This window comes from Pseudopodoces humilis, chromosome 6 (assembly GCF_049639895.1).
Source record: "Pseudopodoces humilis isolate 2021_Gansu_Grassland_sample_001 chromosome 6, ASM4963989v1, whole genome shotgun sequence".
Lineage (NCBI taxonomy): Eukaryota > Metazoa > Chordata > Aves > Passeriformes > Paridae > Pseudopodoces > Pseudopodoces humilis.
In genome coordinates, this window is record NC_142205.1 from 25,981,375 (window position 1) to 26,005,439 (window position 24,065).

Genomic DNA, 24,065 nt, shown 5'->3' on the forward strand with positions numbered 1-24,065 from the left:
ATCTGCTGCTATTCTACGTTTTATTCTTAAATGACTTTTACAACAATTTGATGTTCATAATACAGGAGAAAAAGAGGTGACTTTAATAGACTTCATTTTATTAGAATAAATATATTAGACATATATGGATATTAGACACTTCAATGTTTTTACAAAAGGGAGAGTACCTCTGAATAAGGATGGTTATGAGATACATGAACACACTGACAAAGAATTGAAAACAATCATGCTCAACATAACGAGGTTTCTGAGAAGGGAGAAAAGTTGGATGTAACTTTTACTTAAAATGAACCATAATAAAGAAAAAAAAAAAAAAAGAAGAGAAAAGAAAAAGATGTGACACTGTGTAAAATGTTGTCTTCTCAGGGTCTCGTGGCAATGGGTTTTATATTTAGCTCCTGGTCCTTCAGTATATGTGCAGAGCTTCCCTTTAACAATGAGGACATCTTCAGTGTTGTCCAAAGGATGTTTCCTGCTTGTGAGAAACATGTTAGGTAAATTAAGTGATGCATTCAATTTGGAAACCACATTTGTGATGTTGGTATTTAATACTGTGTGTTATTCCAGTAATATCTAAGCATAACATAACTATAAGGAATAGGATATGTTGCAGGAAAGAGGCTGGATTTTTTTTTTCCCTCTAAGTCTTTGCCATATACTTTTAAGAACAGCTTGACTGTACTCAATTTTATTGTTTCTCTATGTAGGCAAATACAGGATGCGGTTTTACCACCCAGGGTTTCTTGTTCTGCGGAGTCAGGTAATTGCTGCCAGTACCACACTTGTCACTTTATTCTGGTCACCTATCATTTTGCTCCCTGGTTTTTAGAGCTGTGTTTCTGAGGGTGAAACTGATCACTGGTCTTTGTGGACAGAGGATATCTGAAAGGCATTTAAAAGTCTCAGTGGTTATTTATTCATTATCTCAGATGTAACTGACAACCAGCTATTGCTGAAATAATTTTTCACCTATGGTCTGTGTGTCTTTACAAGCCCTCTGAACTTATTCTTTGTGTGACTCTCCAGCAAGACAGGATAAATTATGTTGTGGACTGATACAAATTACTTTCTTTGTTCTTTTACTGCAGTTTTCTGCAAACACCAGTAGCCCTTGTCTCTTCTTCCTCCCAGCTTGCAAAAGCAGCTGGCACTGGCACCAGCGTTGCACAGTGTTCTGAGCATCCTCGTTTATTTTCAGCATGCTCTCATGCTAGCTCTGATGCAGAGCTAGCCACGTCCAGCCACAGGTTTGCCTTTTCATAGTCTGTAGAACACATAACATTATCTTGCCACATTACTTAACATTCTCCACAGGCTGGCTTTGCAAATACCTTGTAATGTGAGCAGTTTGTTAATGTGAAATGCAAGAAATGCTACGTATAAGTACAAAAATCTAGAAAACTCCTGATTTTTTAACAATTAAAAAATAGAATGGAGATATTTTTCAAGAAGCCAGACACCGTAACATGACTTGCATAACAGATCAGATTACAAATCATATCTATATGTAATCTTCAGAGTCTCTGAGCATATTTTGATGGATTTTTTACAGGATGCTCACCCCATTAGGAAGGTTCACGTTGACCACATGTAGTGAAAAAATCTAAAGTTTGAATATTCTCTTCTTCTAAGTAGCTTGTGTAGTTTAATGTATGTAATTGGTAGTTAATATTTGTTGACATTTGCACTATTTTATCAGAATGATTAAGAAAAAACATGACCACAAACTGTTTGTACACTTATTCTACTACTGTGGTTAGAATGGGGAAGCTAAAACTAAATTTTATTTGTCCTTATATCTACACACTTATCTAATCCCTTGTATCTCAGCAGTTTAGAAAAATGTGCATTATATATCTAAGTCACAATCACTGTTTCCAGCTATGACAGAAATGTGCTAGAACAGGTCCTGCTTGCAGGGGTGTGTGACTAATCTTTTAGTTTTCTAGTCATACTCTCTTCATCTCAGCTTTCATAAGAAAGTATGTTATGAAAGAAAAAGTTTGTGGATATCTTTATGCATTCAGAGACGGCATGCAAAGAAAAAAATGTATAAAATAAGCAGTATTTACTAAAGGTTTGAACTTTTGCTTGTGGTAAAATGTCTAGATTACATAAATCTGACTTCTAAAAACAGTATGTATTCTGTTGTACTCCAAATCAAATCCTCTGAAATTCTGTGCAGGTCAGTTGAAGTTAGTAGGAATGTACAGGAAGAGACAGCAGTACACCAGGGGCCTACCAGTGTGTATCTTGGAATAAGAAAGAACTCCAGGTAACCTATATGAGAGCAACTTCTGAGAGTAATTGTGCTGGATTCTTTAGCAGGGTGGAGACTCCAGTCTCCTCTTACAGATATGTTCCTGTCTTGACTCAGGCACAGTGACTCTGTGACTGTTGTTACAGAGCAGTCCAAAACCTGGGAGCTCCAGTTCAAACCTTGGGCTAAGAAAATCCTGAAATTTCTATTTCCCATTGTCAAAAACAGTGTTGCAGCTGCAAGCTGAGCAAGAGTTGGACACACCCTTTGGTTTTGAACCAGAGTTGATGTTATTGAAACAAGCTGTTGCAGCTTAAGTTTACAGGCAGCCAGTTCCCACCTGTCTCACTGAAACAGAACATTGAGAATGTTCACAGTCCTCTGCTGATAGTGAGGGAGCTTTGTGGCCCCAGACAGAGTTGCTGGCTGTTTTGATGTACCCCCAGGGCTCAGGAAGAAATTCTTACCTGCTCTCAAGCTTGGCTGCTTGGAGTTGCCTCATGATGAATGAAGAGAACGTAAAATATTAAACTGAAGCTGAAAGAAAACGATAACTGGAGTGTAAGAATTTAAGTATGAACTGCCCTAAAATATGACTTTTCTCGTGTATGTAAGATGACATTTGTTTTCAGGACATTACTGAAGGACCTTTGGGGCCAAAGTAACATGGAACAAGTTAGAGAACAGGCCTTTCCACTTTAACAGGGAACATAGTATGGGTGCATAGGACTGGGATATTAAAACGAGCTGAACTGTTTAATGAGTAGTGCTTTCAAGGAGTTTGTATAATCTGCAGCTGCTGCTTTCTGCCACTTGAGGTCCTCAATTAGTAATAATTAGTACAGTTTGCTGATACCAAGCAGGAGTAACTCACAGGTGTTAAGCTTTTTCATTGTAACTCTGAGGATGAAAATTCTTTTCCAGAAGCATTACACAAAGCTGTGTTGACTTGGGTATCAGTTACCTTTTCATATCTGCAAGTGGTTTGGAACTATGATTGCTGGTCCTCTTGTAGGTACTTTGTTTATTTTCTTACAATACCCTGCACTGTGCTTTGTTGCTGTTTTATCTGCTTTCTAAATGTTCGGCAATTTTCTTTGTAATGTTTTTCTTTTCAATACAATTCTCTTCCCCCTCTAACTTGTAAAACACATCATAGCTTGTGATTCCAGTGCTTAAAATTAACTTTCAAGCTTGTTTCTAAGCAAAGCAACGTGAATAAAAGTATTCAACAGATACAATGGCTTTAGCAATCTGGAGTCTGATATTCCTTTTGGAATTTCTTTCTCAAAGATGCATCTGCACTGTTTCCTGATAGTGAAGAAGATATAACTGAGTAAATGGCTCCTCTTTCTCATCTTATCAAGTATTTTTCACAGTCCACAATTAAATTTTTTTTATGTGATTGCCATTTTAGCTATCAATTAAAAAAACAATGCAAACATTAAAAAATCCAAAGAATGGCAGTCTTCAGAAAAAAGAAAAAAATGTCTGCAGTTTCAAGTTTGCTCTAACAGTGTGTAAAGTGGCAGATGCATTTGCTGCCACTCTCCACTTCCATGGTTTGTTATTCCTTTCCTGTGCATTGATGGAAGCACTTGCACATATGTGTAGTAAGCCAGATCTGGATATTCAGCTGGCCGGGAAAACAAACAAATAAACAAAACTAAATGAAGTGTTGAGGGGAGTTTTGTTTTGGGATTTTTTGTTTTTTGAGAGCATTGAGGACAGCCTTGCTCTTTCACCTACCTTGCTATTTAGCTGTCCAAGTGATTGCATTGGCACAAAAGAAAGGATGCCAGGAGGGTTAGTATTAAGACGCTAATGGTAGAACTGCTTAAGCTGTCTCTGTCCATGTGGTGGTTCCACCCTGGCTAGATGCCAGATGCCCACCACAGTCACTCTATCACTCCCCTGTGCAACTGGACAGGGGAGAGAAAATATAGTGGATGACTTGTGGATTGAGATAAGAACGGGGAGAGATCACTCAGTTAGTATTATTGGCAGAACAGACTTGACTCGGAGAAATTAATTGAATTTTTTGCTAATCAAAATCAGAGCAGGACAATGAGAAATAAAACAAATCTTAGGAGCACCTTTCTCCTGCCCCTCCCTTCTTTCTGGGCTTAACTTTATTCTAAATTTTCTGCTCCTCCCACACAGTGGCTCAGGGAGATGGGGAATGGGGATTATGGTCAGTTTATCACATGTTGTTTCTCCTGTGCTTCCTCCTCAGGGAGAGGAGTCCTTCAGCTGCTGCAGTGTGGGGTCCCTCCCATGCGATACAGTCCTACTCAAAGTACTCCAGCCCAAGTTCTTCTCATGAACTGCAGTTCTTCATGAACTGCTCCAGTGTGGGTCACTCTTCCATGGGGTGCAGTCCTTCAGAAACAGGCTTCTCCAGCCTGGATCTCCCACAGGGTCACAAGTCCTATCAGGATCCTGCTCCAGTGTGGGCTTTCCATGGGGCCACACCTTTATTTTGGGCATCCACCTGCTGCAGTGTGGGATTCTCCACAGGCTATGTAGGTGGATTATGACAACCCTATGGAGCTCCACTACAGCCTGCAGGGGAATATCAGTTCTACCACCTGAAGCACCTCCTCCCCTTCCTTTACTGACCCTGGTGTCTGCAGAGCTGTTTCTCTCATGTATTCTCACTCCTCTCACTTCTCTGGCCACAGTTACATCTTTGCCTTAACTTTTTTTGCTTCTTAAATATGTTACCACAGAGGCATTACCCCATCACTGATTTGTCTGTCTTGGAGTTGTCTGGCCTTGGCTCTGTCAGACACGGGGGAAGTTTCTAGCAGCTTCTCACAGAAGCCGCTTCTGTAGTCCTTCTGCTATCAGAACCTTGCCAAGTGACTCAATACAATGATTGATCAGCCATGACCTGATTGATCTGCTCTATGTAAAATGAAGCATTTCTGCATTTTATAAACTCAGGCTTCAGAAAGGAAATACAGGCCTGATTTTGTAGCATCTGCTGGCTTGGAGACCTCCATAGTGGTTTACAGCTGTTGGTAACAAAGAGGATAATTTATAACTTCTTGAGGTTGGACTGAAGGTGCCTATTTTAATGGATCTTGTTCTTGTGGGGCACGCCTTTTCTGGCTGATGCATGAATCCCCTGTTTAGCAGGCAGAAGCTAAGAAAACAAAGTTTATTTTATGTTTCCCTGTGGGATTTCTTTGCAGATCTCATTTTTAAGGGTCAGGGATTGTGCATTCAAAAATATATTGAAGTTTTGCTTGTTAAACCTATTTGCTTTAGAATTTATAATGGAAGTAGTTACAGAAGCTGTAGTCTAAGGAAATATTTTTAAGGCCAAGTAGCATCTTTAATTTTAGACTAATATAAAAGGGGGGAAAGTATAAACTTTTCTGTCTTCAAATATAACCAAAAAGGGTTTTTCTGTGGCACCTTTCTTTATATCTGTATCAATTTACAACTTTGTAAGGCATGGAAGAAGTTTTCTTTTTGAATACATTTTTATTCTGAACTAGCAGCCTGCATGCTTTTTATGGTCAAGTGAACAAACAGACACCCCTAAAGGAATTGTTCCTCTTAAACCAGAATTAGATCAGATGAACTGCTACTCATTGGTGCCCCTATTGGGTATAAGAACTTGGGATTACACATACTAATATGAATGTCTGGTATGTGGGAGGTTATAGAACTACCAAAGAAGTGAAACCTAGCTTAATACTTGCATTGCTTTATAATTATTATTTTTTTGCAGAGGTTTCATTGAATCATAGAATATTCTGAATTGGAAGGGGCCCACAAGGATCACTGAGTCCAGGTCTCAAGTAAATGGTTCATACAGAGACTGAACTCCAGCCATAGTGTTATTAACACCAACCAGCTGAGCTAAAGAAAAGATGGTGAAAATATCCTGAGATAGAGGCAGGAAGTTCTATAGGAATAATTTCAACGAGTTAGTAAGTAAGAATTTCAAATAATGCATGCTTTCATTGCTCTGATGTGGGTTTTAGTACATGACTTTTGAAAAGTGGATTAATTTCCTTGTGGACTCCATCCTCTTTTTAAATCAGGCAGTGGAAAACATAAGCAAAATAAATCATCTGCACTTGCACATTCTGACTCACTGAGCAAGGCAAAGCTTACAAAAAAACCCAAAGAAACACAAATAGGCCTGTGATCAGTTAATTCAGGACTGTATATTAATGCATTACTCCAAAGGGACACATTTACCTTAAATCTGGCACTACTTCACTACTTCTGGCACTCAGCTTCATAGTCCTTGACTTTCTTTTAACTTAACCTCTTAGCGGAAGGGTTTTTTCCATGACTCAGTTCTGTCTTTATAATTCTCGATTGTGCAAAGACGCTGCTCTAGCAGTCTCCTCGCATCTGTGTTTCAGGACCGGGTACTGCCAGGGACGGCATTTATCCCTGCAACGACACGGGATGCCGAGCTCGCATGCTAAGCAGCAATGACCTGCAGGCTGTCTTCCTCCCCCGGCTCAGGGATGGCGACCTCTTTGTGCAAGGAGAGGGAAAGGAGGCTGGCTCCACGCGCTAGATTTCCAGGATCGAGAACAATACCTAGGGGCATGAGCCGCTGTCATGGTCCCGCAAGGAGCACTCTTGGCCCCAGCTTTGCCCACCGCCCATCCTGCCGCTGCTGTATCATTGACCTGACACTTGTGTGCGTTCGGCTGGCGGTGGCAGCTTGCCATTTATTCTCCTTTGGAAGAGGGAGATGGAAGAAATAAGGAAATCTTCCTAGACTAGCCGGTGTTTTCGCCACACCGTGCGAGGATCACGGAGCAACAAAAAACTGCCGCAGTCCAGCCCCCCCCACCTCGGCCCGGGCACTCCCCGCCTGCAGCCCCTGAAGGGCGGGGCAGCCCTGAGGTCACGCCCCTTCCAAGATCAGCCAATCGTATCGGTATGTGGGCGTGGCCATTGGTCCCCCATAGCCAATCAGCGCCGCGGGTGACACAAAGTGGTGTTCTTTGCACGCGCTTTAAAGGCCGGGAAAAAGTGGCAGCGCCAGAGCCCAGTCAGAGCGGAGGGAGGCGCGGCCGCCTCAGCCTTCTGTCCAGTGGGAGGCCGGGGCGGTGGTGCGGGGCAGGCGGGGGCAGAGTGGCAGGAGCGTCACCCAGTAAGAGGGCGGAACTCGCCGCGTCCCCCGGCAGCCCGAACCAATGGGCGCGGGCAATGGGCGGAGCGGGGGTGTCCGTGCCCAGGCTCTGGATTGGGAGCAGGGCAGGAGCCGGGCCGGGCCGGCGGCGTGTGCAGCGCTGCACGAAAATGCACTCGGATGCCGCCGCTGTCAGTGAGTAGCGCCGAGGCCGGGCCCGCCGCCCGCCCCGCTGCTTGGCCGAAAGAACCGCCCGGCTGGGGGCGGTTTCTCTTGCCTCTGAACCGTGAGGCTTGGCCGAACGCGCCACCGGGACTCCCGATGCTGGGGAAGCGTTCAGGCCCGCGGGTGCGGGACCGCCGCGGAGCGGGGCGGTGTGTGCGTGCGTGGCGGTGGAGCCCCCGCGGGGACAGCGGGAGCCCCGCGGCCCTCGGCGCACTCCCCCGGGGGGCGGGGGCGGGAGCAGGCGGGAGCAGCCGCACCGGAGAGGGCCAGGGGCGCTCGGAGGGTGTGACGCAGTTTGCCCGACCCAGCCGGCGAGCGGGTGAGGCTCCGACCGGCCCTCGTGGCCGGCTGTGAGAGAGCCGGGACTGCCGAGGGGAGCGCGGGCTGAGGAGCTGCGTGTGTAGGGGAAGACGGGAGGTGGTGAATTCAGCGGGTTCCGCCGGGTCGGTGCGGGAGAACCGGGTTGCTTGCGCGGGGGACTGGAGCCGCGGCGCATGGTGGGAGGTGGAGTCCCTGCGGCTGCGGCCCCACGCAACGGGGTAGCGGGAGGTGGCGTGGCGGACTACAAATCCCAGCAGGCCGTGCGGCGACTCGGTGTGCCGCCCCCGCCCCGCGGACCCTCGGCCGGACCCGCCCGCCCTGGGGAGCGCGGGGGCACCGCGCCGCCTGTTTTGGAGGAGCGTAGCGAGGGCTTTGTCTCCGCAGTAGTTTCTCTGCGTTCCGAGCAGCAGGCACCGCCTGCTGTAGATGGGTTGCATGGCGTGGGGGGTCATACCTCTGCGTGGCCGTGGGATGGCCGGGGTTCAGAGATAGGTACCGTCTGCATCCTCTGGAGAGACCAGGCTGTCGTCCCGGGCACAAAGCTGTCCTGCCACAGCGACGTCCCTGTGAAGTCTCCCAGGGACGTGTTCTCACTACGAAAGGAGCTGCAGCTCTGAGATGCCTTATTACTGTAGAACTTGCTTGTGGGAAAGATAATGAAAATTGATGCTTTGGTCGTGCGTTAATTAATGATGGTCTCACTTTTGGACAAAGTCCTGAAAGCAATGGTGGGAAGAAGTGCTGCATAATGCCTGGATTTTCTTGAATCCTTATGTGTCTCTCCAAATGAGATGTCGTAGAGGGGCAGCCTGGTGAAGGCTCTAACTCATAAGATTATATAATTTTTTAGTGGTTCTGGTTTATTTTACCTTTACATTTAGGGATCATTATGTGTCGGTGGTAAATGCTGCCATTAAAGCAGAAATAATTGCCTCATATTTGAAATGGAAGGGTAATTATTCTAGAACATGCCTTCTGTTCAGTGTCTTTTGTCATGTGCCCTGTCCAAAAAAAAATGCAGGTCCTCATTATATACACGTGTGAGTTACAGTTACAAATATTCTAAGGCTTCCTCTTGTAGGATGTTCAGACTACATAGTGATTTAAATTTTTTCAAGAATTTTAACTTGTCTGCAGAAAATAGGAAGAGTATTCTTCCTCAGCATTCGGTGTTACCGGCTTTTCATTAAAAATGTGCTGTGGAGTGATCAAATCTTACACCTCAATTTTTTATTTTTTTATTTTTTTTTGCTTTAATGTGTGTTATTTTAAATACCTATGTTTCCCTAAATTAGCTAATTTCATTATCTGTAGCTTCGTAGTGGTAGGTTTTTTTCCATTGATCTAAATGCTTGAAGCAAGAAGTGTTTATAGCATAGCTTTGCCCATACAGAAGCTGGGTTATGGTAGTCTCTATGATAGACTGAAGATTTATTTTGAACCACCTTTTTGATTGTTCTTAGATCCTAATCTGTTCTTATGATACAAACTCCATTAATACATTTTTGTTCAGTCTCAGTTTTATTTTCTGAATACACATTTTTCACATTATACGAGGAAATCAACTTTCCTTTTTTCTTTTGAAGATGTTTGCTTAAAAGTTTCTTGCAGCTGTAATTGGAGAAGCTTCTCTGTACAAGACCATGCAGTAGGTTGAATTAGGCAGGTAAAATGTTTTCTTACTGCTTTTCTTCATTCTGTTTTAACAGGGTGAACTCTTATTTGTGTAATTGCAGCACTTAATTTAAATTTATTTTTGTCTGAGTACTTTTTGTGCTCTTAGTGAATTATTAATCCTGTGTTTTCTTTAATTTCCCTCCTCCCACACTTTCTTTGCAGGTACTGAAAGCAAAGACTGGGTTTTCTCAAAGCATTGGTTCCTAGTTTTGTTTGTGTCTTCAAGCAGAAGAAGATAACTTGCTTAATTTGTCTGTCTTGTGCTTGCCAAAAGGCATAGCACTAGGAAGTACAGTACATCCTGTGAAAGTGTTCAACTCTTGTATGCAATTTAAATATTAGAGCATTTAATAGTGTGGTTATTTCTTATACAGTAAGTAAGACTACTAACAGAGGCTTGAAGCAGAACCCTTAATTTAAATGTGCCAGCATTTTTGTTGTAGTGTCCAATTAAATTGATTTATTTAGAATCATGATCTGACGTTAAACAGAGTTATTACTTTTGGCTCAGAAAGAGATAGAAACACTAACAGCTCATTCATGAGGAGCATGTGTATTTAAATGTAAAATTATGTGTATATAGATGGTTATATACATAGATAGATACATATATATATATAGTTAGAGCTACAAGGCTTTAGCTTGTCCTGGGGAACTGACTGGTGTCACACACTTGATGCCGATGTGTGGCTGCGTAGACTGTGGGACTGTGTTTGCTGCAGCTGCTCATTATTGCTCATTAGCTGTAGATTACTGCTTCAATTGCTCTGTTGGTGAAGTGGTTTGTAGGAGCACTCTCTAATCCACTCAGTCAAATAAATGTACCTGGGTTAGCTCTTACTTAAGTTGTCTAAACTGATTCCTTGTCTGAAGTGGCCATGGCTGGCAGAGCTGTGGGGTCAGTAAACTTTGGCAAGGAGGAAGAAGCAAGCAGCTGGGACTGTAATGCTTTTGACTGGCATAGCTGTTCCTAGGCTGTTGCAGCTCCATCATGATGCATACCAGATGTGCATGGTGCTGGATACCCCAGTAGTGTGTGTTTGACAGGGTTGCATTTCTGCTGAATTAGCTAGAGCACAAGGTAAAAAGTTTGCATTAGCTTTATGGCCTTTGTAGGATGCCAGATGACACTGAGCATGAAGTTAAGAGTAATGCTTGCAAACAGCTCTCAGGTCAAGGCAGCCAATGATGCAAAACTAGCTCACTGACACTTGTGTGAATTAATCTGATGGTGGAATAAGTGTTAGACTGGATGAACACTTTTCATCAACAGAATCTGATGTTTTGCACCAGAAACCCACTTTGTGTTAGGTCTTTGCTATATAGCACCAAACACCCAACCAGAATCATCCCTTCCCAAGCAAACCCAAATCCTGCCATGAGCCAGTTGTGTGGAGTATTTTATCCTATGTGTTAGTATAGGAGAATGAGCCTAGCTCTTATTAGTTCAATCAATTTAAGGTAAACGGAAATGTATTCAAACTGAAGTAGCAGTTACACAAATTTTGCACTGCTTAAATTGCTCTAAAATTGTAAATTAACTTTAAACTGCTGTGGCTCTTTTTGTAAACAAGTCTTCAGATTAGGGTACTCCTGAAACACCTAGGTAGAATAAAGTTTTGTTCCTGTGGGAGCAAAAAAGAATTATATTTTTTCCTATCTATGTAGCATGCAGCGATCTTAAGATATTTTGTTGCAGTAGTCATTCTGAGCAGTAATACCAAATGTTAAGAGTTGAATCTGAATGTTTACCTTTAAATGATTTTAGAGTGCGTGTAGTAACTCCTACTATATTTTGTTGCTTGGGTTTGGGCTTTCTGTAAGGTTTTTTATTTACTAGCTTAAGTCAATCTGTGTTTTGCTTCAGAACATTTTAGGCTGTTGTGTTTGGAAAATGTACACAAATTTGCAACTGTGGGTTTTGGATACCACCAGTGTCAGCAGTAGCTCTGAGCTTGGTGCAGTTCTGTGTGCAGGTGGGCAGGAGAAACATTCTGCAGTGTTGTGTCTTTAGCTTTAATGGCTAGGTCCTGATGCTCCTCGACATAGATTGGGTCGTCCCATCTAATTGCATGTCCTTACTTTCCAAGCTGGAATTCACTTCTTTTTTCCTTACTTTCTGAATCATGCCCTTTATTTGACCACACCGAATCAAGAGAGAGCCTGTTTTTCAAGCCTGTTCTCTGCCTCCCTTGACCCAAGACTTGTTTTCACATGATGGACTGGGGGAAAGGATTCTACCAGGTTGGCCCTGATATAGGATGTCATGGCCTGCAGGGATACAGCTACAGACACATTGAAAATTGATTTTTAATCCTGTCTTTAACAGGAATTCAGAGTCAGCTCTTCTCTGTGCTGAAGTTTGGGGTTCTCAGTCTTCAGATGTGTTGTTAAGTTTTTGTGTAAATAAGACTGATGTATGTTTTTCTTTTGCCTTCTGTATTTAGTAATGAATACAAAAACTTTGCTTTCTGAACGTAAGTGTTGAAGGCTTTCAACAAATGTAGGTTTCAGATCTGAACTTCTAAGTTTATTAATCAATTCATCAATATAAATTGTATTGCTGTTAGGATAATTATATAATTATGTAAGTAGACTACAGAACATAAAATAGTATATTTCATAGAATATCAAATTACTCTTTTTTGAACAAGTAAAGTTTATTTAAAGCTAATGAAGGCAACAGAACTTCAAACTATTACTGCCAGTACTACTACAAGTTTTTTCCTAGCTCTATTACTTGAAAGCAATTAAATAGCCTAAGCATGCTATTTTAATTTTTAGGTATGATTTTGCCTGATGTGTGTTTTCTCTTATTTTTTTTCTGAGTTTACCAGTTATCTAAGCAGCAATAAGAATTACTATTATGTTATTACTACTGCTATTTTCTATTTAAATTTTAATTTGTATATATAGCATATCTATTAAGGATAACTATTTTTAGACTTACTGTTAAAGTGAGATTTTGTACAGGTTTTCAATTTCCTTAAAAAAATGAGAAGCTTTTAAAGGAAACTTGGAGTCAGCTGATCTCTTGTTTACTACTATTGTTAATTTTTTACTAGGTTTTTAATAGCTTGTACTGTACCCTGTAGCCTGTTTTGTCCAAGCTTTAAATTTCCACAGCAGCAACTAAGTTAAAGATTTTGTTCAGGCAGGTACTCTTTCTTTTTTTTTTTAGCCATTACATTCTGAATTACTGCAAAGTATTTAATACCATATGGAATTTTCATTGCTTCAGACCTCACTGAAGATCAGCTACCTTCTGCATGAAAAATCAACAAAATATGTATGCTTGTTTGACATACACCCTTAAAGTCATAGCAAGCTTTCCACATATCTTTCAGTATTTATAAAGGAAGCAGGTTTCCTTCTTCTGAATCAAGGTCAATAAACTGTGTGGTATGTCAGAATCGTAGAATGGCTTGAATTGGAATAGACCTGAAAGATAATCTAGCTCCAATGCCCCTGCCATGGGCATGGATACCTTCCACCATGACCAGGTTGCTCAGAGCCCCATCCAGCATCACACTTCAGGCTTAGGGCATCCACAGCTTCTTTGGGCAACCTCTGCCAAGGTTTTTACCTTCACAGTAAGAATTTCTTATTAATATCTAATCTAAACCTACTCTCAGTTTGAAGCCATTCCTCCTTGTCCTGTCACTGTGTGCTCTTATGGAAGGTCCCTCTCTAGCTTTCTTGAAAGTCCCCTTAAAGTACTCTAAGTGCACTTAAAGTGCTAAACGATCTCTCTCGAGTCTTTTGTTTTCCCCACTGAACAACCCTAGCTCTCAGCCTTTTTTCATAGGAGATGTGTTTCATTCCTCCAGTTACCTTTGTGACCTTGCTCCAGCAGGTCCATGTCTTTCCTGTGCTGAGGACCCCGGAGGTGGTTGCAGTTTCTGTAGGAAAAAAAAAATTCCGACCAATTCATGTGCTTTGAAACTCTTGTCTTCAGGTGAAAAACAGCTTCACACATGATGGCTTTATTCATGTAAAGCTCATGTAACTGGCTGTTGAGTGTGTAGCTTCATGTGATGTATCGCTCCTCTCCTAGTGGCGCTGGGATGGATGGGTGGATTAACACAACACGTTGCTGCTGCCATGAGAGATTGTTGTGCTCCCACTTCAGAAGACCTTTCCTGTTTCTTCCTCTAACTCAGTTGGTCTTGCAGCTCCTTGGTGATCTGATTCAGAGCACTGGGCCGGCAGGGTTTGTTTGTTTATTTATTTTGTGGATAAGATCCCAAGTGTAGTGGGCTGACCAAGGGGATCAGCAGGCATAATTTTGGAGGCTGCATAAGCATGTGTGGAAAGTTTGGGAGGTGGAAGGGAGAAAGTGTGTTCCTGAAGAATACAGTTGCAGCTAGCTGTCCAGCTACTTGCCATCTTGACCACTGTTGATCAGTGCTATTTTTGCTAATTTCCCAGATAGTATTATTTGAGCATGGGAGGTGTTATTTTTTGGATATTGTTTCTAAAAAAAATTTTTTTTCAAAATAGGCTTTTTCACAGTGGCATAGGATACTTTGTGTATTATTCTTGAAAAATAAATAAAGCAAACATTGACCCACTGACCAATTTAGAGAATAATTTGAACTGTAATTTAACTTCGCTGATTTAATGGATGCTGCTTGCATTTGCTTTTATAACTGTGAAAGAAACCTGTTTTCAGTTTTAGGTAATACCCCTACACTGTGCAAGCTTCTCCTTGAAAGAAAGAAAACATTGGACTCCAGTCCTCTATATTCATACTGTGTATGGTGTGATATTTCTTGTATAATAACTGGAAAATATATGTGTATAACCCTGCTAAGTCAATCATAATTATGTAACCTCTTTCTGAAGCAGCAGCTTAAAATTGTATGGATATTTCCAGTGGACATGTACAACATACTGGCATGAACTATGTTTTGAAGTGCCTAGGGATGTTTTGTTTCAACGGTGATACCTATATATATATTTGTAATTTTAGAATATTTTTCAAACATTTTTAAGAGTGCTATCTAAAGTTAATATTAGTTTAGAATAAATAAATATTTGCTTAGTGTTCTCAGCTTCTTACCTCTAGATACTTCTGGTTTCTCTAATGACTTATGTTCGTAGATTTCAAGCTAAGCAACAAGGGAAACTGTAAAATTCATATTCCAGAAAGTTTAGTCTGATCTGCCAGTTAACAAATCAAGTCTTATCTATTAATCTGGCCCTCCTCAGAATGACTTTTATGTTCCCTGTTTTCCTCATTCCTGTTTGTCCCCCCCTCCTTTTGTTATTTCTCATTGCTTCATATTGAATTGAGGGTTGACTAAGAAACTCAGGATTATTTTTTTCTTGCAGAATAGTTCTGCTTAGTATTGTTTGACTAGCAAAAATGGAGCTTTATTGAGCACTTAACACAGGAAAAACTCTACCACCTTGTTCAAGGTTCAAGACCTTCCTATTGTAGCTTGGTAAGAAGATCTGGATGGTCTTTGTGTATATAAGGTTAGCTAAAATTGGAAATTCCATCTCTGGTACTTCTGACTTAGAGCAATTGTATTGCTGTGGTGGATTGGGGACAGCATGTTAAGAAATAGGTAGCAATTAATTAAATGATCTGCTGGCTAAAATGATGAATGAAATGTATGATTCCTAAAAGTATCTTTCGATTTTTTTTTTTAATTCACTGTGAGAAGAGAATTCCACAGTGATGTGTGTAACAAGTACACTTAGAGCAGGCAGTTTCTTCAGTTCCACTTGTTAACTTCATAGCAGTGTGTTTCACTGACTTGGCAGTCGGATGTTTAATGATGACTCTTGTTTATCTGGGTCATCTTAAATGTATCTTGAGAGCACTTCTTTGAAATGCTCTGGATGGAAATAAGGGAATTATCCTTTTGACCTTACTTGCATCTTGCATCAGCTCCTGGGCAAAGCCAAATTATATATCCCATATTAGAAATGCTTTAGTGCATTAGCTGGGTAGTGACACTAGGCACATACAGAAGCTTTTCACGTAGAGAAGAAGTTTGCTTAGAATATAGTATATTTCTCTAGAGTGTTTTGGCACAGGAGTTCTAGTGTGGCAGACTCCATTTAGTTTAAATGGCGATGCTGTACAGTAGTTGGCTGTCTAAAAGCCCTCTCGGCTGGTTTGTGTTCAGATTCTGAGATTCTTCTTGGTTTGCCTGCTATCTGGCTGGATCTCAGCTATTCTTTTGTAAATTACTTACTTTCCAGTTTTGTTCTTGCCACATGCCTAGCAAAAATAGGGAATTCAAAAGAATAGAGAAAAATTAGTTTGTTGCTATTTAGCAAATGAAGCAAACTCAAGTGTTTTATATTTGGAGCGTGGAAGCAAAATTAACATCTATGCTATGGCTTCTTCCAAGAAGTGTCAGAATATTTTATTACCAGGATTTTTGGCTCTTGTCTTCACAGCTGCTGCATTGTGATCTTTGGTTTCTTATTAAAAAGCTATGTTTCAACTGTGCAAGTGTATTCTAGTCACTTATTTTTGCAGGGAAATTAGTGTAAAGGCAAGTACATGCGTATTAATAAAATCAGATTTTTTAAGAATTAGGATTTTTATTAATGATTTTAGAATGTTCCATGGTACTTGGTTTTGGAATAGGTGAAACAGAAGGACTGGGTAACATGTAAGTTATAATGATTCCCAATGTAAAGGAAAAAAAGTTTTTCAGCTATAGTTGGCTGTACTTCTGCTGAGGGTCATCCATGCCTTAAGAAAAACGCATATGTAGGATATCTTTTTGCAGATTTCAGTTATTCTACTCAAGTGTTGAAAATGTCAGTGCTGAAAAAGTATTGAGATGACTTTTATTTTGTAGTTTTGTGATAATTTTATTAAATAGCCAGAACATAGGAAGATCATGACTGCTGCATCTGGAAACCAGAAGTTTAAAATCTTTTTCTTTTTCCCCCCCTCTAGATTTTCAACTGAATTCTCATCTATCAACACTGGCAAATATTCACAAGATTTACCACACCCTCAATAGGCTGGTAATGACTTGCCATTTTCTCTTAGTAGAATAGCTAGGGCTTTGGTCCAGAATATTTAATGATTGAAATCATTAAGTGATTACACTTCTAAAAATTATAACTGCCTTGTTGTATGAAAGGCTGTTGGGTTTCAATTGGTGAAGAGATAAGCAGTATAAGTAAAAGGTGATAGATTATACTCCAGAGGTCAGAGTGGAGTTTGAGCTTTGTTTGAATGTTTAATTTAGATGTTGCCTCCCTACAAGCAGCTTTCTTGGATACATTTAGTGATTAAGTGATGGCAATCATCATAGTTACCCAGTTTCCTACAGTTCTTCTGGAAACATACTGATTGTCTTCTTACATCCATGCAGAAAGTGAAACAAGGTTTTTTTGAAGACTCATTCTACTTATGTGTTGCACATTTACATTTGTTTTATTGCAACCATATCTGGAAAAGGTGATTCAGCTTCTGTGTGTACACTGCAAATTTAGTGGAAAAGACCCTGCCTGTGGAAGGGGGTAACTTGTTTCCAAGATTTCAGGGTTTTTTTTAATCAGTTTCCTTTAGAACATGTGTGTTTATCCTAAAGCAAAGCCATTTCTGTGCTAAATGGTAAATGCACTCTTTCTAAAGCTGCATTTATTGGTGGGATTGTTCAATACAATAATGCCAGTTCCCCAGCTAATGGGTAGTTATTTCCACTCTGAAAAAATTTGGTATGTTTTTGATTGAAAAAAACTCAAAAATATCAAATTCAGTTTACTTGAACTTTTTAGGTAAATTTGCAAGGCTAACTTTTTAGGTAAATATGAGCTGAAAATACAAAGGCTGCAATCATAGATAATCCTTAAGTAGTTAGGATGAATATTAATGTCAAGTAAAATTAAAACTAGTACAGAAGAATAAAGATCACCATTTTGGTTAACTGCATCATTCCTGTTTCTTGCAGAATCTGACAGAGGACGTTGGTCAAGACGATCACCAGACAGGTATTTAATAGGGATGCAGTAAAAAGAGATTGAAACAATTTAAATGTACTTTATTAAACAAGTCTCTCTACTGTAACTGAAAATGATGTTTTAGAGGACTGAAGGAATTTTAGGAAGCAAATGCCAGGCTTAGTTTGTTGTTTTTTTTTTCAAAATAGGTATTTGTGCTTTTAATTTATTCATTTATGAAGGACTTGAACAGGTTTCAGCAGTATCTGTAATTTACTATCTCTTAGTTTAGAAGACTTAATGAAAACCTTCTCTCACTCCTGGGTCTCAACCTGTTGGGCCACAGTATATCCATGTTCTTACAGTATTTTGAGTCTTGAAAGAGCTTTAGTAAGAGCAGAACAGATGCAAGATGTCTTCTGGCTGTTGTGATGCCTGTGACCGAGTTTAAATGCTGTGCTCCAAACAACCAGCTTTTTTCCTGACTGACTCTAATGCAGGTTATTTCTGTTTCTTGTGCAGATTTTCAGTCAGTGTCTGAGTAGTATCTTTTTATAAGCTCACATCTGTGTTTTGTTCAATGAGATGTCATAATTTTTTGAGGTCTTCTTCTCAGGTGCCTGGTACCAGATTCCTGCCATTCTTGATTTGTCAGCATTTGAGCTTTGTGACTTGATGTTTTGCAAGAGTTGTTACCTCCTTTTGCACTTTCACTTGCGAGCTGGCAGTTTCCTTGATTTATTTTTCTTCTTTCCTTTTCTGTGTTTCAGGCATGATACCTGAGGAGGGAGGGAAATAACTTACTGCCTTCAAGCCCTGGTCATTCACTCAGCAGAACTATTCTTTATAACTGACCATGTCTGTCCTACCGTCTCACTCACAGCTTTATCACTATCCTGAGGTGATGGCTATATTTGCTGATGTTACCTTGAGCATTTAGGAAAGTGGAGAGAGCTGTCAGCTCCTCCTGGAAATTTCTGGCACACACGTAGAAATCTAGCACACTCTTAGCCTAGAGCAATGAGAAGAGATGTACAGGACTGCATTGCTTGGGATTGGACAGAGCTCAGTTAGGGATTATGCACCCTCCTCTGTACAGCAAAAGGTGACTGTTTCATGCTTGAACTCTTACTCCAGCCACAAAAGGCTTCTCTGAAATACTTTCATTCGCTGTGGTTAGTGACTTGATACTTGAAATTAGCTCATCATGCAAATTAAAAGCCTCAGAAAAAGAGGTTCTGACAGATCAAGACAGTTAGGGATTTTGATGTCCATATTTTAGAACTGTTGTTTTCTCCCATCTCATGATAGAGACTTGGAATTTTCTCCTATGTGACCCAGGTGCTATAAACTAAACAGCTACATACTGATTTCATGTATGAAAATGTTTACTCTTGATCACAGAGACCTGTTGTGACGCATTGAGGTAGTCCCCTTCTCTCACTAATCAGTAAGTGTTGATGTACTTGAGTTATTTGGAATTTGTCTTGCCTCTTGCCTAGCACTTCTGTCATAAAGTACAAGAAATTAGCCTCGGCACTCACATTATCTCTATTAGAAGGTGCTTGAGCATGATACTAGCTTTGATGAACAGTTTTATACTGACACTGATGGTATCCTATTGCCTGCATTGTATTGTTTGAATTAAGCTATTTCAAAAGTTTAAACATGCCTGTTGAATGAGTTGGGGCACAGAATCCCATTAAAGAGTGTAATTTTTTGCAATAATTGTAAAAGAACCTTTCAAACCAGAAATAAATATGAAATGAGAACCAAAGCAGAAGTTGATAATGCCAGGTTCCCTCCTCATCTTCATATATTATTTCCACTGTTTCTTATGTTCCTGCCGTATTTTATGTCTTCTTGTAAGAAGAGATGAAGCCCAAATATTTGCATAAGTTTCAGGCATGCTCAGTTGAAATGTGTGTTTGATTTGACTCATGAGAGGACAAATAAACATGCAAGGAGATATTTTGGCCATTGTGAATGTAGTACAGTGAGCTCTCCTGTTTCTGTTTTGTATGGGACTTGACACTTCTGAAACATTTACTTGGAGGGACTCACGTGAATCTATGAAGAGTTACTTTTTGCAAATTGTTTGATTTCAATGTGCCTAAACTTTTGGAACTTCTGCTTCTCAGTAAGAAGTGGTCAAGACCTATTAATTTTGTTACACAATTTATAGAACTGCGTAAGTGCTGTGAATTTGAGCTTCTGTGACTAGAACTCATTTGAAAATCAGGTTAAGAACCATTGCAAAAGGTTTGAGTGTTGCCAAGCCCATATAAAGTTTTTTTGTAGTTATGAAATTATTTAACACCAAATCTTCTGGCCTAGGCCTTATTCTTAAAGATTGCTGTTCATTTTCCTACATAATTATCATGGTTATTGTCATTACATTGTGGACTTTTTTTTTGGGATAACTTAATACATGCTTATCTAAATTTGGTTGAGATTTCTAAAAGGTATTTAAAAAAATCTTAGTTTTAGGTTAATATTTATTAATAATAATATTAACTTTTAAATGCATATTTCATTTACTTCAAAGCAGATGTTTCTAAGCTAACAAAAAATGTATTAGACATTTAAATTACTTGAAGCAAATTGTATCTTTTCTAGCTATTAGCCAAACTTCCTTTCTGAAACTAGGCCTTAAAACATCAAAGAGCTATAGGGAAATGGTAGTTTCAAAATTCCTTCAGTGATTTGAGAGCTAAGATTGATCTTGTTTCAAAATTCCAGTCCCCTACAATGATTACAGTCTCATGTACTGTTGTTCAGTATGCATATCTATCTGAAAAATACAACGGATTTCAAATATGTCATGGGCCTTTGCCTTTTCACCTGTTTGTAGGTGTAAAAACAGCAGGCATTCAGACTCTGTAAACAATTTATTTTTCTTTTAGTATGTATACGCATTAATTTGGAAAACTCACATTTGAAAACATGGTTGTTTTTATGTCCTAACTACAGATCTAGCAGGTTGTTAATAGCTTAAAGTCATGATTTGGTAATTAAATTGTGATTTACTTATCCAGACTGAGAAGTCTTTAAAATTATGCTTCCTGTTGTCAACCTGGCTTGTTTAAAACAGCGAGGTAATATCTTCAACAAAAAGAAGGCTTCGTTGCTGTTCTTGATGTTTTGGAGGGGGAGAAATTGCTTTTGCCTCTGCTGTTTTCTTCTGTTATATTACAGAAGAAACCTTTTTGAGTCCAGAGCAATTCTGTAGTGTGGAATTCAACACAGAAGGTGATTTTTCCTTTTGCAACAGGATTACAGGTTGTTCAATGTTTTGATGAGTATCTTGGTTTTCTCATCTTGTGTCTGAAAATTGATGATTGTTAACTGTGCTTGTGGTCGTTTTGTTGCATTATTAACTGAGCAGCTGTATCTTCCCAATTGCTTCAGCATTCATAGTTTCTAATTATTTTTCCTTTGAAGCATCCTTCTACTGAAGCATCAGAAGAGCAGGATTCCTCACAGGCTTTATCTAGAGAAGGTGAAAATTCCATGCCTGTAAATAATTTCTGTAGGGACACAGCTTGTAGAGCTCTTCTTTACTGACTTTTTTTTCTTTTGTTTATTCTGGTTTTGTTGCTATTCTAGGACTGCCCTTCTCCTGTGGGTTTTATTTTGTATATTGTTTTAAATTTCCTAGGGTGAATTTTAGCTCTTGAATGGATGCTTCCCTTTGGAAGCTTTGTCTCCTGCAAATTTGGAAGTATTGAATAGGATGTTTGGCAAACAGCATTTAAACTCGGCAGACTTTCGGCTGGTGGTGGTCTCTTCAGCAGCCGTTTGGAGGCTCTATCTTGCAAATGCTAGCTTCAAGTGTCAAAAAACCAGTGAGAACTAGGAGGGTTCTGTCAGTCTTGAGTTGAGGCCTAGGAGTGAGAAACTTTGAAGATAATCACATCAGCGAAGCTGCACTTGGTAAGTAAAATTCTGTCAAATTTGCATGTAGTCAGAGGTAGCTGCATATTTGTTTGTAGATAGACCTTTGGGAAGTGAAATCAGTTGTGCACTGCTAGACTAGAAATCAGATTTAGAATTAGAAAGCTCTGTGTAGGAAAGGTTAATATTGCTACTTAGTGATTTGTATTGTAAATTAAGAAATTGCTGGAGTTCAAACTAAAAAAAAAAACCCTAACTGATAATTTTTAGCTTTATATGAAAATGAAAGAAATATTCTGTTGCTATTACACAGAAATTATAACTGCCCTTCAAATTTAATACACCAATTTTAGTAGCAAAATAAATGCTTTGAAATGCTTTAAAATCCTTACACTGTGTTTTTAGTAGTTTAGAGATTATTCAACAGCTAAAGCCTAGTGAAGACTTGCTCCTAACCTCAGTTATTAAGATACTATGTCTCTGAAAGCATTTACAATATGTTTGTCCACCTGGTGTCTCTGTGCTGTCAGTGTGTGAGGGCAGTGTATGTGTGCATTTAATAGCCACTTTCCAGTTTCTGAGCTGTCTCTTTTCTTTCCCTTTCTGTCAGTTTGAGAGCTGCAACTAGATACATTCAAACCAAAAAGGGTACCAGTTTTTCATTGGAGTCATTGGAGAAATTGGATTGTAGTGAATTCTGTGATCAGTTTAAAACTTTAAAACAAGTTCACCAATCTTAAAAATAGCCTATCATTTAAGGAGGCAAAGAATCCAAGCTGGAATTCTTGAGTTAAATTCTTTGGTTTGTATGGGGTTGCAGGTCTGACAAAATGATTTCTCTATTCTATAACTGTTTTATTTTACTTTCATTTATTTTACTTTTGTCTTTTGCTGTGCTTCTTTTTTGACAGAGGCCTTGCATATTTCTTATCATATTCAACAGACCAATAAATTGCACACATTTGTTGGGGGTGAGGGGGTTGTGGGTTTTTTTATTCTTGCGTTTTACCAGCAGCCAATGCCTGTGGCCATCACAAATGGATTTTTACTTTTTTAAAAGAAAGGCAATTAAAAACAATCCATTTGCTCTCAAAGGAATGAGATAGCTACAGGTTATACTCAAGTAAATGCATATTTTCCAAAAAGAGTTATTCACTATCACGTTTTCATTTATTAAGTTCAGTGTGTGTCTTAAGTCTGTTGGCTCTTTCTAGCCATCTGTTAAGTTCTTCTGTCATCTTAAGTGTTTTTAGTCTGTGTAGGCTTTCAAAAAATACTTACTGGCAGAGTCTTTAGAAATTTGATCTAAAAGATAAACTGTCACAGGTTCAGTAACTTATGAGAATACCGTTTTTTTCAGTATCATTAATGTGCAGGCATAATCAGATGGAACAAATGATGTTCAGCAGGTCAGGTTCCTTAGTTTGTTTAATTTGTAAAATGCATTGGGTGTACTGTTAGTTTTTTATGGTCTCTGGCTTATCTGTTTCAAATATATTTGATATTTTTGAGAAGAAAATAAATACTATTGTCATTAATTTCATTTTGTAATGCATTCTGGGCAGTGCTTCTAGAAGTATGTTCTTCTGACACAGCCATTATGATTTTTTTTGTGGTAATAGTTTAGGGAGTATAATACTTGTAAGTTTTTTTGATGACTTGTTAAATTATAATTTTGAATTTACAGTGCTCTTAATTCTCTTTCAAAAAGACAGTGTATGGCCATACTTTCCTGGGACAGTAATGGGGAGAGTGCTTTAGGGTTAAAAAAAAAATATATATAGGAAGAATTTTTTGAATTGGAGAGTGTTTCTTGAACTAGAGAGATTATTTTTCTTCTTAATACATAGAAATTAATATAAAAAGCAGACCAAAGAAGGCATATTTTGCACAAAAGCTTTATTAGTTGAAACCAGATTAGTTCATCTTGATGTAAGAATTGGGTTGAACGTCTTACATAATATTAGAGAAATATGTGCTTATGTGTAAGACTTTCCATGCATGTTTGAAATAACGTACATGTAGCAAAGCCTGTGAGGCTGTAAGGTTCCTTACATGTGTTTCTCCTATAACAGGAGAGAGCCTTTCAAAGATTCGAAGAATAGGTAAGCAAAAGATTACTGTCAGTATTTGTTGGGAATTGGGCCTCTGATTTCAGTCTGTTCCCTTGGTGTCAAAAAGCAGTCAAAATTTTATTGCTTGCTTCTGTGCTGTGATGTAAGATAAAAGATTTTGTGGGCATCTTAATTGAGCAGAACTAAACCTGGATGCTGTTGTAGCAAAGAGAAGCTAGCTTAGGAATGCTGGAGTTCTTAATGTTTTCTTGCAAATTTCTTTTACATCGCTTTGTGTCTGGATTTTTATACCTCGCTTCTCTCTTCTTTTCAGATTCTCTGTGTAACAGAGCTGTGATAGCTCTTTGAGCTGCTCTTACACACAGCTTTCTCAGGTGTCAGTGTGGTCTTCAGCATACAAAAGTAGGACAAAATTTTGCCCAGAGTGTTAGTCATGTTTTCATGAGACAGCAAAAGCAATTTAATGACTTGCTGTGGTCAAAAGGGCTGGTCCTGTGCTCTTTCTTGTGCTAATGTACAGAAAGTTGTTACTCTTTTTTTTCCTTTGGTTAATGATCTGCAGGTTTGGTGA

At 39.4% G+C, this 24,065-nt stretch overlaps 1 protein-coding gene across 10 annotated transcripts in view; it reads left to right on the forward strand.

Annotated features, from left to right (window-relative positions):
- The first annotated feature begins 7,419 nt into the window (after window positions 1–7,419).
- The window catches only part of DCUN1D4 (defective in cullin neddylation 1 domain containing 4), a 37,756-nt gene continuing 21,110 nt past the window's right edge, over window positions 7,420–24,065 (forward strand). Inside the window, exons 1-4 of one of the 10 annotated variants that reach the window (XM_014262931.2) lie at window positions 7,420–7,571; window positions 16,531–16,601; window positions 17,534–17,573; window positions 23,495–23,524. In XM_014262931.2, coding sequence (XP_014118406.2) covers window positions 7,454–7,571; window positions 16,531–16,601; window positions 17,534–17,573; window positions 23,495–23,524 — 259 coding nt within the window. In that variant the 5' untranslated portion in view covers window positions 7,420–7,453. Of the gene's footprint in view, window positions 7,572–7,707; window positions 7,725–7,904; window positions 7,921–15,023; window positions 15,050–16,530; window positions 16,602–17,533; window positions 17,574–21,008; window positions 21,459–23,494; window positions 23,525–24,065 lie in introns of those variants that run through there. The other 9 variants (XM_088056316.1, XM_088056321.1, XM_088056320.1 and 6 more) reach the window with 9 other exon arrangements.